This window comes from Mastigoproctus giganteus, chromosome 1, assembly GCF_048544385.1.
Source record: "Mastigoproctus giganteus isolate SK-2022 chromosome 1, ASM4854438v1, whole genome shotgun sequence".
Taxonomy (NCBI): domain Eukaryota; kingdom Metazoa; phylum Arthropoda; class Arachnida; order Uropygi; family Thelyphonidae; genus Mastigoproctus; species Mastigoproctus giganteus.
The window spans coordinates 55,229,804-55,245,319 of record NC_143575.1 but is presented as its reverse complement, the minus strand read 5'-3'; the positions used below and the strand labels follow the sequence as shown (position 1 = coordinate 55,245,319).

The following is a 15,516-nucleotide window of genomic DNA, read 5'->3' as shown; positions in this document are numbered from 1 at the left end:
ACCTCATGCCATGTCAATCAGTTAATACTAGTACAGCATCTCTGCCAAAACTAGAAAACATTTAGTTTAATATGCCATCCTAATGAGATGTTCTTAAAAATGTTCCAGACTATTTTATGCTTCATATCCATTTATTCATTTTTAAAATCATCAGTTCACAACTTAAGTCTGTATTCAGAATTGTGCTGTCTAGCACTTTATTACTTTTAAAGTAAAGTAATTCAGTAGTAGTGTAAAGTATAGATAATGTGCAAATTTAAATTTGAAAAAAAGTAACTCCCCCCCCCTCTTTTTAAGGGTGAACAAGGAAATGTTGGCCTTCCCGGAGCTCCTGGTGAATCTGGTCCTCAAGTGAGTAATACATATATACTAATTATATTATTAATAAAAATATTTTATTATTAGTGGTTAGTAATTAAATACTAATAGTGATGATGGTAATTAATTAAAGTTTAAAATGAATGCAAAAGCATAATTAGCATAACTATAATATATCATAATCTTCTAAAGTGTAAATTTACAAAATTTCTCAAAAAAATTAAATTATTCATCTTAGTTTAACTGGTTTCTCCTTTCCATTGCTCAATATGTATTACAGTGTGGTCAAAAAATCTGCATCACCTTAAAAAAAGTAACATTTGAAGTGAAATGTATAAGATATTGTTTGACTACAGTCATTTTGTTTGTTGCAAAGAAAGGTATTGCGTCAACCGTTTCTATAAATATGGAATTGGAAGGGTATAAACACTCATTAGTATCCTGTTTTGAGGAGGTGTAAGCTGGCTTCATATGTTCAGTTGACACTAAGGGGAAAAAATGTAGCTGTTGCTCTGTCCCAGGAAGGGCTTTCTATCCGTGCTATCGCTGATAAAATAGACTGCCACCAGTCAACAGTATCCCAGGCGTTGAAATTAAAGCATGAAATCAGTGATGTGAAGAGAAATCCTGGATCAGGCCGTAAGAGAGTGACTACTTCTTCCCAAGATCGATATGCATGCCTGCATGCCTATCAGCCCAAGAAGCCTTTGTTGACCCAACAAATGAGGAAGTGACTTGCTTGGGCTAAAATGCATGCTTCATGGACAAAAGAGCAATAGGACACTGTCATTTTTTCTGATGAATCGAAATTAAACTTGCATGGCTAAGATGGGAAGCGATATGTCAGAAGATGAATATCGGAGGCATACCCTCCTGACTGCATAACACCGACTGTAAAGTTCCCCTCCAATCAGATGGTCTGGGGATGCATAACAAGCAAAGGGGTGGGGCAAATTAAGTTTATTAACAGAATGGTGAATGCAGAAACCTAAACTTCTATCTTGGAGGAGTGCTTGAAATCTGTTATTAGGGATAACCACACAGAAGTGCATTTTTCAGCAAGACTCAACACCTTGCCACACAGCAAAATTGGTAAGTTTTATGCTATTTAGATTTAATGATGAGTTTGTCTTCTTGTCTCACAATGCTTAAAGCATATTTATACCATTGTTTTCCCTTGTTTTTCTCCCTTAAGGTGCAGTCATACCTCATTGGCATTACAGTGTTGGACTGGCCCGGCAACAGTCTAGATTTTAACCCTATTGAAAATTTCTGGTACATAATGTCATCTAAAATTGCTCAGAAGAAGCCAACAAGTAAGATTCAGCTGCAGGAGAGCATTGTAAGGGTGTGTACTACGACAAAATTAGGCGTCTCCGTGGCCAGGTGGGAAGGAGCAGCAGTGCGTAGCACACGCTTCTTGATTAGACCGGGGTTTGAGCCCGTCACCACCAAATACGGAGGATGCGGGAAGGTCAGGGAATGACCACCGCATATCCCGGAGCAATATGGCCTTAGTTGCTAATGCTCCTAAAAACCAAATAACAAACAAATAAACGACAAAATTGGGCAACCATATATCCAGAAGTTGATTAACTCTATGCCAGATCGTTGCAAGGCTGTAATTGCAGCTTGACGAGGAACAACAAAATTTTTTTTGTTGAGGACTTATTTTGCTGATTTACAGTACATAATACTATTACGTTAACTTGTCATTTCATTTTGTTCATGTAAATGCAATAAAATGTATGTTTGGTTGTCATGATTGCCATTTGCATTTCTCATATTTCCATTAATTATGCATTTTACCCTTTGGCAAGATATTTATGGCAATTAGGTATATCATATGGAGTCTCTTTGTCGGATTTCATTCACAGAGATATATATATATCCCATCTAACAAATGCATTTCAAACATTTCTGCAACCCACAATGCAGTGCAAAACACATTATTTGCAAAATTCACAAGTGATGCAGTTTTTTTGTCCACAACTGTATTTTTATTTTTAAAGATTCTGAATATTGTACTCTTGTGATCCTCACATAACAAAGGTAGTTCCAGAGAGGGGTAATTAGAGAAATAATCACCCCCATAACTAAGATTATTCCAGAAGTATTTTCTTACATGGTATGCTTCTGCATTATTTGTAAACAGAACTACTTGCACATATAGCTACCCCCTCCCAAAAAAAAAAAAAAAAAAAAAAAAAAAAGCACACACATGTACACAGATACAAAGGCCTGATCTGGCCTTGTCACATATAGTTCACAATTAGTGGTTGTATCTAAAGAAAATGAGATACATCTAATCTGATGAAAAATTAAAAGCACATAGTGAAATGATCATAAGTTTTAAACTGTTTGATAACTACATAGTGAAAGTTAACTTGAAACTTTAAATCTTCCTCCCAATTTTTCATTTTTTTTATTTTATTGTCATAATTTTTTTGTTCTTCTAGTCTGTTTAATATCACTTTGCTAGTTTTTTTAGACTGCTTGTGCCATCTAAAATTTATATATGTAGTTTGTTTAGCATGTAACTAGAGTACTTTCAAAAAATAGTATAAGTGGAGGGACTTGCCCAGCCCTAGCCCACAAAGACCTTTCACACAATCCTCAAAAGATTGAAAAATTATTATTTTATAGTCTGAAGAAATGTGTTTCTAGAATTTATTTAATGCACATACGAGGTTTGATAAAATTGTTCAATGAACGATCTTATAATTCTTGATAACATAGCAGTTGCTAAAAGATGGGGCTTACAGTGGCATCTACTGAGCACATGCACACCAATTTTTAACTTATTATGTACCATTCTAGCAGAAAACTGCTTTGAATGACCATTTGTTTTTCTCATTTTTAATGTATGCTGCAAATGATGAAATTTTAACAATGTGTAAATGTTAAATTTTGTTGTAAAATTAGAAAGTCATTCACTGAAACGTAAAATTCTCATTACAGTTTACAGAGATGATGCTGTAACAAAAAAAAAAAAAAAAAAATTATAAGAAAAATATTTGCTTGAAGAGGAATGAAGTGTACACCAAGTTAATATCTCAAAACATCAGAGAAGTCCACACTATCATTTAGAATATGAGCTAGTAGATTTTAAAATAAGTATTTCCATCACCATATTTTTGAAACACGGGCTAACAGTTTTAGCTCATGTTTAAAAACTGGATTGACAAATGAAAATTTGAGAAATTGCTGAGGAGACTTTATGCCATTTTTACTGAGGATGATGCAAGTGAATGGCAAGTTTTCCACATGTTCTCACATCAGAGGAGATCAAGAGCATTGAATTTTCATTTCATCCGACTTGTTCGAGCAAACTGTGTTTGGTTCCTACATTTTTAACAAAAATGATGGTTCTTGGGTTTGTGGATGTGGTCTGGAGCTTAAAGTTGGAAGCTCCCAATGGAAAACAATGTTGTCACCAAAGCTAAAAAGGGCATGGCATTAAAAATGACATGTGAAAGTCATGCTGATATTGCATTTTTAACAGCAGTGGGGTAATTTTATTCATATCTGTAAATGTGACATTTTCTTTGCAGGTAATATCCATTGAGAAATAAACTTGATACACCATAGTAAATATTTTAATAGACACACATCACATTATAAATCCTTTTACCTGGTAAAGGGTTTGTCAAATGATGCTCATTTACTAAAACATTTATTGTAGTGTATGTGATATAAACTATATTAGAATTGTTTATTTCTTAAAGGAGATGGTGTTATCAGAATTCATTCTGCAAGGTGTCACTGTTAATGCAGCGTACTATCAAGTGGTTTCCAAACAGTTTACAGATGCAGTCCATGTAAATAATCCAAAAAAATGGCAAACTGATGGAAAGTGTGTGATTTTAGAGGGAGCGATTACACTGAAGAATAAATACACACAATGGCTAAAAAAAAAATGTGAACCATTGTTCATTATCAAATCAGGCCACCTTTGTTTTGAATAACACTAAGTTTGTGGCACGGCATGGATTCTGTAAGGTGTTTTAGTGCTTTTTGATCTAATTGTAACCATTCTTCCAACAAAATATTGTGTAGCTGCAACAAAGTTGAAGGAAGGGGGGTCTTCATTGCCGAATAGCTCTCACTAGCATATCCTACACATTCTCAATAGGATTGAGATCATGTGAATGTGCAGGCCAGGGAAGATGGTGGAAATCCATGTTGTGTTCTCCAAACCATTTTTGTATGATGTGCTACTGTCATCCATAAAGTGGCCATCACCTTCGGAATAACAGTGTAACATTGTAAAGTGCAATAGATCTGATACAACATCCACATACTCCCAGGATGACATTCAATAAGGGATGGTTATAAATGGGAAGTTATGAATGGCCACTGCTCTTGAAATAACGTTATGAGTGTGGTTCCACAGGGGTCAACATTGGGGCTCCTTCACTAGTTTTAATAAATATTAAAACTAGGGGATGCTACTTCAAGAGGATTGAGATGAACTCAGAAAATGGGATAGAAAATAGCAGATAAAGTTTAACAGTGATAAATGCAAGGTAATGTATTTTGATAGTAGTAATCCTAGAGTGACTTACCCCACATCTAGATAGTTCCACAATCTGTTTAGTAGACTATGAGAAAGATCTATGGCTAATTTTACAGTTCAGTATGAAATTCTACGAGCAGTGCAAGCAAGTGGTTTTTGTCAATGATGTACAGGCACTTTTTCATCAGGGATAAAGAGGTGATTATCCTATTGTATATGGTGATAGTCATACCACATCCAGAATAATGCATACAGGTTTGTAAACCTCATTTTAGGAAGGACATTGATCTGTTGGAAAGGATGCAGAGGAGAGAAACAAGATTAGTTTGGGGCACAAAAGGATATTCTTACCAAGAAATTGCAGTCTCTAGAAACTAGGCATCTGCATAGTGATCTAATTGAAGTGTATAAGGCTTTAAAAGGGTTAAGAAAATTAAATGCTGATGGCAGCTCTACTCTTTCTCAGATGAAAAGCATAAGGGAGGGGTATACATTTAAATTACAAAAGGAATGTTGCAGAATAGATGTGTGGAAATTCACATTAAGCAAAAGAATAATTGATTGTTGAAACAAATGTTAAGCCTAATGTTGGAAGGAATAAGGAAATGATGGGTTTTTTTGTCAGATGCTGTATAAGCTTTGCTTCCTTGCATTATGTTTCTAATACTAAACCTAAATGTGCCTTGTTATACTTATTATTTAAGAAGTACATGTAGGTACATATACAGATGATGTTAAGATTAAGGATATCAAACAACAAAAAAATAATTTTGTAAATTGCTTTAAAAAATTTATATATAATCTGAATAAATTATGTAATATTTTTTATTTTCAGGGTTTACCTGGCCTAAGAGGGACCAAAGGACCAAGAGGAGAAGAAGGGAAAAAAGTAATCAGTACTTTTATATAACTTCTAATATGTAACTTTTGTGGTTTTATTATTATTTTTTAATATGAATTGAGTAAATATTTTAAAAAATTCATTTTGTTTAAATTGAATAGTCAACTTTTGTATTGTGAAGTGTTTAAACATGACTGTCCATTTTATATGGACACCTCATATGGCTGTATGCATTTGCTCATAAAATAAATTAAAGATACAGGTCGACCATCACTAATCCGGCCACCGGTAATCCTGTTCCATTGCTAATTCGGACATAATTTCTGCGAACGTAATTTCAAATTTCCCATGTCGGTGCTCCAGCCTGCCGCTACTGCTTTGGTGGCGTTGGTTGCAGCATCAGCTGTTGGTGTGAACTCGTAAACACTGGCAAGTTATTCCCACTTGTTTTTCTGTATTTATTATTATAACCTGCTCACATTTAGCCCCAGCCTTTATTCCAATGCATAAAGGAAGTGCCTCTCGTGGTGCAAACACTGTACATTGTCCATAACAGATGAAGTTGAACTTCTGAAAAAACTCGACAGCGGTGTGTCTGTGAGAAGTTTAACTCTGCATAATTGTAAATTCCAGCAGTTTCTCTCAGTTCCTCTTATTTTAGTAATTTTCTTTTAGCCATTCCTTTTTAGATTTTTTTTACAACATACTTGTACAAACTTGTGGAAAAACACAACACAATATGATGGATAATACAGCGTGCTAACAAACTTGTTTTCACAAAATCTCTAACAATACTGACAAACTTATTGCGACGTTTGAGAGTTTACTTTATTGCAATTAGTTTTATTGCAGCACTCACTGCGCATGCAATAAACTAATCACAAACAACCTTCTTATGTATGCTGTAATAGCATCACGCTGTAGCCGACATGGCTTCTCAAGAAATAAAGTAACCTACTGAGCCACGTCGGCCACATATATGCAACATAAAAAAAGACTTTTTTTTTCTTTTCAATATTTTAAGTGAAAAAACAGCAACACTGACATTACAATATTTATTTTAGAATTACTACTCAAATTATTTGCTAAATATTTTTTGGACCCTGGGGAATTTTTTTAGCTAGGCAGTCAACATGTTAAAGATAGGATGAGGTGGTTAGGAGTTGGGTAAACTGTATGTGTTAAAATAACCACCGGTGATCCGACAACTCACTAATCTGGCACCCCACAGGACCCAACACTGCCGGATTAGTGATGGTTGATCTGTACTTCATAATATTTAGCATATTACAAACAATAATATCATTAATTATTAGAGTAGAATGTCTTTTCTTTTCATGATTTTTTTAAAATTACTAATTTTAATTCTTCAAGGAGTTTAGTACTTTTTTTTATGGAGTTGAAGAAATCACATTATGTTTGTATACTATTTGATATGTGGATAATGTTGATGTCATAATGTTAATTATTTCACTCTGACAGAGTTTGTCTATACAGAGTGTACACCTTATCACAACAGCAACTCTACATCATCACCATCATCCATTTTCAATCCATTGCAGGATGAAGGCCTCTCCAGCAACTTTCCAGTTCCTTCTGTTTTTTGTGATGGCCATCCATCCATTCACTGCCCACGAACTCTTGAATCTCTTCTGACCATCTCTCTCTCTCTTGTTGTCTTCCACTTTTCTTTTAGCTCCTTTTGGGTACCATTTTGTTATTTTCTTAGTTCATCTGTCATCATGTCTTTGAGCTATGTGTCCTGCCCACGTCCATTTCAGTTCTTTAGTTTCGATAAGAATGTATTTTTTACTTGAGTTTTCTGTGTAATCCATGTGTTTCTCTTCTTATTGAACAGTCTGATTCCTAATGTAATTCATTCCATTCTTCCTGTGCATTTTTCAGCTTCTCTTCCATATTTTTGGTGAGTGCCCAAGTTTCACTTCCATATGTCATGGTGGGGAGTATTGGTTCATTATTTTATTGTTTCAGACAAATTGGGATATTGCTCCTCAGTGTGTGACTATATTTCCTGAATGCTATCCATCCGAAATTTATTCTTCTCTTGACCTACAGCTAATGACTTGTCCAAGAAAAATATATGAATCCACCTTTTCAATTTTTACTTCTTCGATGATTATATTCCTTCCTATGGTATACTTCTTCATCATTACTTTTGTTTTAATCATATTCATCTTTAATTTGAAATCCTAACTCTGCATAACTGATTAGGATTTTCCTCTAATTCTTTGGAATCGTGGCTTATGACCACAATGTCATCTGCAAATTGTAAATGGTTTAGGTACTCTTCATTCACATTAACTCATTTCTGCGACCAGTCCAATCTTCTGAAAGCTTCCTCAAGGGCAGCAGTAAACAACTTTGGAGATATGGTGTCTCCTTGTTGAACTCCTTTCTCAATTTTAAATTTACTACTGTCTTTGTCTAGTCTAATAAAGGAGGTAGCATTTTCATATATTTTCTTCAAAATCATAATATATGGGGTATCTATGCCTTGTCTTTCCAGTGCCCAAAACATTGTCTTATGCTGTATGGAGTCAAATGCCTTTTCATAATCTTCCAAATGCCAGGCATAATGGTGTTTTTTATTCATTTGCTTTTTCCATTAGCTGTGATATTACATGAATGTGATCCATAGTTGAGAATCCTGTTCTAAAGCCAGCTTGCTCTTTCGGTTGATTCTCATCAAGTGTTCTTTCTAATCTGTAAGTAATGACCCTTGTGAACAACTTGTAGATGTGGGACAACAAGCTAATTTGACTATAATTTCCAATTTTTGATTTATCTCCTTTCTTTTGCAACAGAATTATGATTGCATTATTCCATTCCTTAGGCATCATGCTTTTCCTACTGTATTTTGTGAAGAATCTTATCACTTCCTCCTCAACAACTCTACATGTTTTTTGTAAAATCTATAAACTCCCAATAATTGTGTGCAAGAATAATATCTAAGATTTTTTGGTTCTTTTTATAGCTATTTCTGTTGTATTTTGGTATTTTGCTTTTTTAATGATTCGTTTAAGGGGAAGAGGGAGTTAGTACTCTGTTATATATCTAAATCTGATTAAGTTTCCATTTTGTGATCAGATTGTTTTGTTTATTTAAAGGAGCAATTAAGAATTCATTATTTTGAATGTGTTATTAAAGTTTTAACTCTGTAACAGAGATATCCTGCATGCTTTATTATATTATAATGTTATAGTAGGAGCCATCTTAACCAACCTCTGTTTAACTGATTTGTTGGATTAACTGATGCTTCTTCTTTAAACATAAAACAAAGAGGGGACATCAGTTAATCCAGCAAATGAGTTTCAACTAGCACATTGAAGCAAAAATAGCAAAGTCTTGTATAAGACCCAACAGGTTCTTTGCACACACATAATTCCATGTAAATAATAATTGTTCACTTCCAAAAGTGCTCAAATGAAAGTTTGACTGAAAAGTTTCAGCTATCGCATTGCACAAACAATTAATGCACAGCAGTTATTTTGGAGAGGCACCTGTCAGGTCCTAGCAGATGCTGCTGGGTTGAATGGACCGAGCAAGATCAATGCTGATGGCATTCTTCCTCTTGCTCATACTGTACGCATGAAGGGGACATAAATTCAAATTGAGGATGAATGGTTGCAGGATAGATATGCAGAAGTTGTCTTCAGCCATCAGGTGATTGATTGTTGGAACAAACTTCCTTCTGTTGTTGTGGTAGTGAGTAGTTTGAATACGTTGAAGGAAGAACTAAGCAAATTATTGTAGGGATAAGTAATGTGGGATTTTTTTTTTTTTTTTTTGTGTGTGATGCTTTATAGGCTTGCTTTCTTGCATCATTAGGGCGCCTCCGTAGCCAGGTGGGAAGGAGCAGCAGTGCGTAGCACACGCTTCTTGATTAGACCGGGGTTCGAGCCCGTCACCACCAAATACGGAGGATGCGGAAAGGTCAGGGAATGACTACCGCATATTCCCGGAGCAATATGGCCTTAGTTGCTAATGCTCCTAAAAACCAAATAACAAATAACAAATCATTTGCACTAATAATACTACCTTCCTTTTTCAATTAACTGACTGACTGGTCTTGATCATATCAAATAAATGGCTTCTACTGTATTTTAATTGACTTTATGTATATTATAATTTTGTTCTTTTCTGTCTCATCAGTGTAAAGATTTTTATAGTTTTTTTCTTAATTTGTAAATTAACATATATATTTTATATTAATTTGTGTATTAATTTTTCTAATTATTACATCAGTCTTGTAAATTTAATTAGATTTTTATAACTTCCTTTGTAGGTTTCTGCAACACTCCCTCCTTTTACTTTATCAATGGTACTGTATTTTGTTAGTTTCTCCAATTATTCCCACTCCACGCACAGCTGTAGTAGATATGTTTCTTGCAAGCATTAGGCACTTTTTTTTTTTTTATTACTTTATTAGATTTCATGACCGGCAGTCCAATTTTCTTTGTTCAAGTACCACTCAGAATGTACCTTTTTTTTTTTTTTTTTTTTTTATATGGTAAACCCAAACACAAAAGGCTGTCAGAGCATATTATAATCTGCCTACTGTAAGAGATATGAAAGGAATGCTAAAGTTGATATCATGGTCGTTCAACTAATACATTTTAACAGAAATAATGCTAATAGTTATTATTGTCTGGTCAAGAACAAGTCGATGCAGCCAAGTTGGCAATTGAATCTTGCTTTAATGATAAACATCAGTTTATCATTAAAGCAATTAAAAATTTAATGAACTGTACAGTTCATTAAATTTTTAGCTATAGCTTATATTTTTGGTACTTGCTTCTTAATCTGTGGGCGCCTCCATAGCCAGGTGGGAAGGAGCAGCAGTGCGTAGCACAGGCTTCTTGATTAGACCGGGGTTCGAGCCCCTCACCACCAAATACGGAGGATGCGGAAAGGTCAGGGAATGACCACCGCATATCCCGGAGCAATATGGCCTTAGTTGCTAATGCTCCTAAAAACCAAATAACAATAACAAACAAATCTTAATCTGTAAAGTTAAAAATGTGGATTCAAGTAAGGTGAAAATAATTAAGAATTGTTGAAATTAAAAAATGCTCTAAGGAAGAAAAGAAAGGAAAAGAAACGTAACTTCCCTACATGTGATTCAATGATGCAGCCTGTGAGTTGAGTTCACTATAAAAAGTCCACAACTTCTTTTCGCCATGTAACCAACTTATGATGTTCTTGACAGTCTTGTTTAAAGACTTTTAGTTTTTAACTTACATCCCTGCTTATTTATATATGACAACCTGGGAAAAGAGTCATGCACTTCTTTCCTTTCTTTGGGTATTTTTTTTAATTTCAGCAATTGTTAATTCCTTTCACCTTACTTGAATCCACGTCTTTAACTTTACGGATTAAGAGGTAAGTACCGAAAATATAAGCTGTAGCTAAAAATTTAATAAAGAAATAACAATACTATAAATCTTTGCTAAAATTAATACAAGTGTTTACTGTACAGTTAACACAATGAGAAATACCCAAATCTTAAATAAATGCATGTGATCAAGTAGATCACAAAATTCTGAATAACTTAAAATGAAAAATCTTTTTAAGGAGGATGGCCCATTTGCGGCACATGGGCCCTCCTCCTAGTTTAGGCATGTGGTATCCTAACTCAAGCCAATGTTTCAATTAGAAAAGAAAACAAGTATGGAGATCTCTCTGCTACTTTTTCCCCCCTAATAAAGCACTTGATTTGTAAGAATATGAAAGTCCTTTTCATATTCTAAGAATATTTCATATCGTAGAATATGAAAAGTACATATAGTATAATCAGCTATCCTTCATAGGAAAGAAGAAACACAATGATATTATGAATAATCAAAATGACATCTTAAACAGTGATAGCTGCTTGAAGGAAAGCTAAAAGCAACTAATGATTAACTGAAATGACATGTTCCCTTTTCTTATGGCTTATGTGATCATCTAGCACTTTTAGTGAGTTGATGTTTGGACTCAAATTTCTTAGGCTGTAATTTTCTTAAAACACATCCAAAGGAAAAGTAGTCCAAAGAGTGGAAGCAGAGAAAATGAATGGAGAGCTAGAAATCTTAATTCAGTAAGTCTGCAGTTAGCTAAACTCATTGAATTAACAGCAGTGTGCATCAACCAACTAGCATAAATTGCTGTTGGTTTCCCTGAATTTGGGATTATTTGCTGCACATGTTCCAACTAGTTTAAAAGTAGTGTAATTACAGATGCTCATGGATATTAGTAGGAAACTCATGTAGCTAAAACTGAATTCCCCAGTGACAAAAGATGTCACAGACAAATTTTGTGAGAGATGGGTCACCGATTAACTTAACCATACTGTATCTTCTGAAGAGGTCACAATTTTGGGGTGCCTTCCCAAATGTGTGAAGAGTATTTTATTTGCAAGAATATTTGCAAATAATTGCAAGAATATTTGCTGATGATATCAAGGCAGTGTTAGATGGGTTGGAAAGAATAACAGTAGCTGTATGCAGAGGTGCAAATGATCCTTGCACTGCTTCTATGGGAATGAGCAGCAGCCTAGAGAGAAAGTTGCTGGGGATTTCAAAAGTGCTGGGAGTCAGCATGGAACAAGTAAATACATGGGCTTTGTTAGGGTAACTAAGAAAAAGAACAGGTGCAGGTATACTTGCATGTACACCAATGCTAGAAGCATAGTAAATAAATTTGATAAATTAGAAGTGCTGGTCAAGATATCAAATGCAGATATTGTGGAATATCAGAGAAATGGTATCACAGAGATATAAGATGTGCAGAATTGGAATTTGGGGAGTACATTGTGTACGGAAGGGAGGATGGGTTATGGTGTTTGTTAAGAAACACAAAGATTGTATAAGGCAATGGTCAGGCCACACCTTGAGTACTGCATACAGGTCTGGAGGCCTCATTTTAGGAAGGATGTAGATTTGCTTGAGCGTGTACAGAGAATGGCAACAAGATTGGTGAGGGGAATGAAGAGAGGCTTAAATTCTGCAAATTGCAGTGGCTGGAGACTAGGCACCTGCGCAGTGATCTGATTGAGGTGGATAAGGCCTTGAATGGGTTGAGCACGCTGAATTCTGATGAGATCTTTCCACTTGTTCAGATTACGAACCTAAGGGGGCATAAATTCAAATTAAGAAAGGACAGATGTAGAATAGATGTGCGGAAATTTGCCTTTAGCCAGTGGTTGGTTAATTGCTGGAACAAACTTTCATCTGTCGTTGTGGAAGTTGATAAGTTAAATAAATTTAAGGAGGAACTGGACAGGCATTTGGAGGGAATTTTTTTTTTTTTTTTTTTGGCTGATGCTGCATAAGCTCATACACTTGCTTTCTTGCATCACATGCCACTACTACTACTACTATTATGATAGTTGCAAAAGCGTTTGATATTGATGAAGTTGATGAGGGGTTTGAATTTCTCACTTCTGCTGTAAGGGGACCCTTTTCATGTAATGCTTATTGCACAGGTGTAAAGGCACTAGTCACTTTATAAAACCTTGAAAGGGTGAGAAATTTCTCTGAATCTTCCAGAACGTTTGTTTACCATTTTTGGTAACGGTTCAGTAAGAACATTTCTTTTGATCAGATAGCACTTTGGGCATTCAAGGCATGGTTTTACATTTGTCTATTACATAAAAATTTCATGGATAATGCACTTTGGATAACTAGCATGGTGTTGGTTTCACTGATTATTGCATTCAAGAAGTTTTCAGTATTTTTATTTTTTTCTCCCAAAAATAAGTGAATATACATACCTTTAAACAAAGTTGTTTCCATGTAGTATCCTTGAGAAAAAAAAAAAAAATTTTTTTGTCAGTGGTTGTGAAGTTGTTGAAACATTCAGGAAACCATTTTGTATCACTGTCTTTAGTATTTTCGTTCCTGCAATTTACTTTTTGTCAGTATAGTTGAACAACATTTCAGCAGTTGTTTTACCCTCAGAAAAAGGGAAAAAATTCCATCGTTCAAGATTTGGTGAGTTACACAGAAAATGCTGTTCTTGTTTATATTTATTTATTTTCTGTATTTACATTTGAACAAAATGGACCCATGTGAAGACATTGCTATTTGGCAAAGTTCAGTTCCCTTAAGCCCATTTCTGTTGTCTTCTTCATCTAGATCTTTCAGACAGAAAAGTGCTTCACTGTACATCCTCTATAGGAGTATAGTGAGAATAAGTGAAAGTAGTTTTATCACTCATTTGAAGAGAATTGGCTTTGAATCCCATCGGAGACTGGAAGAATTCTAAAGAACCCTTCATTCAAGGTTGTAGTTAGCTGATCTCATGTGAAGGGAGTATGCTTTTTCTGTGAGAGATATTCCAAACTTTTCAGCCCACACTGTTTTGTTTGTTTGTTTTGTTATTTGGTTTTTATGAGCATTAGCAACTAAGGCCATATTGCTCCAGGGATATGCAGTGGTCATTCCCTGACCTTTCCGCATCCTCCATATTTGGTGATCATGGGCTCGAACCCCAGTCTAATCAAGAAGCATGTGCTATGCACTGCTGCTGCTCCTGCCCACCTGGCTATGGAGGAGCCACAAACAACAGTGGAGCCAACACTGAACCCCGTGGGACTCCACTAATAACATTAGTCCACGAAGAGCAGCACCCATTGATTACCACCCTCTGTCTTCTCCCACTCAACCATCCTTTTATCCATTGTAGCAATTTACCCTTAATACCATTCTGCTCCAATTTGTACAGTAGTCTTCCATGCGCAACAGTGTCAAAAGCTTTCCTGAAATCCAAATATATGATATCAAAATTATTTTTTGCATCCGGTTCCTTTGTAACCACATCATAGTAACCAATCAAATTTGTCACACAAGACTTTCGCTTAACAAACCCATGCTGTGTCTGAATTATTGCTGCAGTCTTCTCTAGATGATCCTGCAATGAATTTTTAACCAGTGACTACATTATTTTACCCGGAACAGAAGTTAAACTAACTGGTCTGTAATTACTCGTGTCACTCTTCTATCCCCCTTTGTGAATTGGGGATCCATTTGCACATCTCCAATCTGTGGGGACCTCCCCTGAGTCCAAGGATGCTCTTATAATTATAGCTAAGGGTTTGCTTACTTCCTTTGCTGCCTCCTTTAATATAACTGGATAGATCCCATCCACTCCAGATGTCTTTCTTATGTTTAACTTCAACAAGTTCTCCTCCACTTTGCTCTCAGTTATTACAAAATCATTAAGCACCCTGCTACAATTTGATAACTTTCTGGCATTTTCAAACCTTAACTCCTCGTGTGAATGTAGATGTAAAATACTCATTCAGTTTGTTTGCTATCTGAGCAGGATCGTCAACAGTCGAACCATCGATATCAAGTGGACCAATCAGATTCATCCCCTTCCTTTTAGAGTTTATATAAGTAAAGAAATCCTTGCTGTTTTTCTTAGCATCCTTTGCCAAAGATTTCTCGAAATCTACCTTCGCCTGCCTAACCTCCTTTGTGACTTGATTACAGACTAGCTTATATCTGCCATAGGCTTCTGTGTCATTTATATGCATCCATGCATTTTTCTTCTCTGTAAAAAGTCTCATTAGTTCATTTGATAACCGTTTAGGCCTAAACCTTGAACAATATTTCTTAATAGGTATGAAACTTTTTGTAGCTTCCACGATTAATTCCTTGATGCCTCCCACATAGAATTTGATGTTGGTAACATCGTCAGTTGATCCCACTGTACAGAATTTAAAAACTGCCTGACACCACTGTACTCACCTTTACGGAAGCAAAAACTCTTTCCTTTACCCCTGATGTTAATTATATCTTTAAGTAAATCCCACATCAGTACACTGTGATCA

General features: G+C 35.3%; 1 protein-coding gene across 1 annotated transcript in view; it reads left to right on the top strand.

Annotated features, from left to right (window-relative positions):
- Window positions 1-15,516, top strand: part of LOC150090808 (uncharacterized) — a 791,939-nt gene that overhangs the window by 589,244 nt on the left and 187,179 nt on the right. Inside the window, exons 34-35 of the mRNA XM_090372970.1 lie at window positions 298-351; window positions 5,673-5,726. Coding sequence (XP_090229096.1) covers window positions 298-351; window positions 5,673-5,726 — 108 coding nt within the window. The remainder of the gene's footprint in view (window positions 1-297; window positions 352-5,672; window positions 5,727-15,516) is intronic.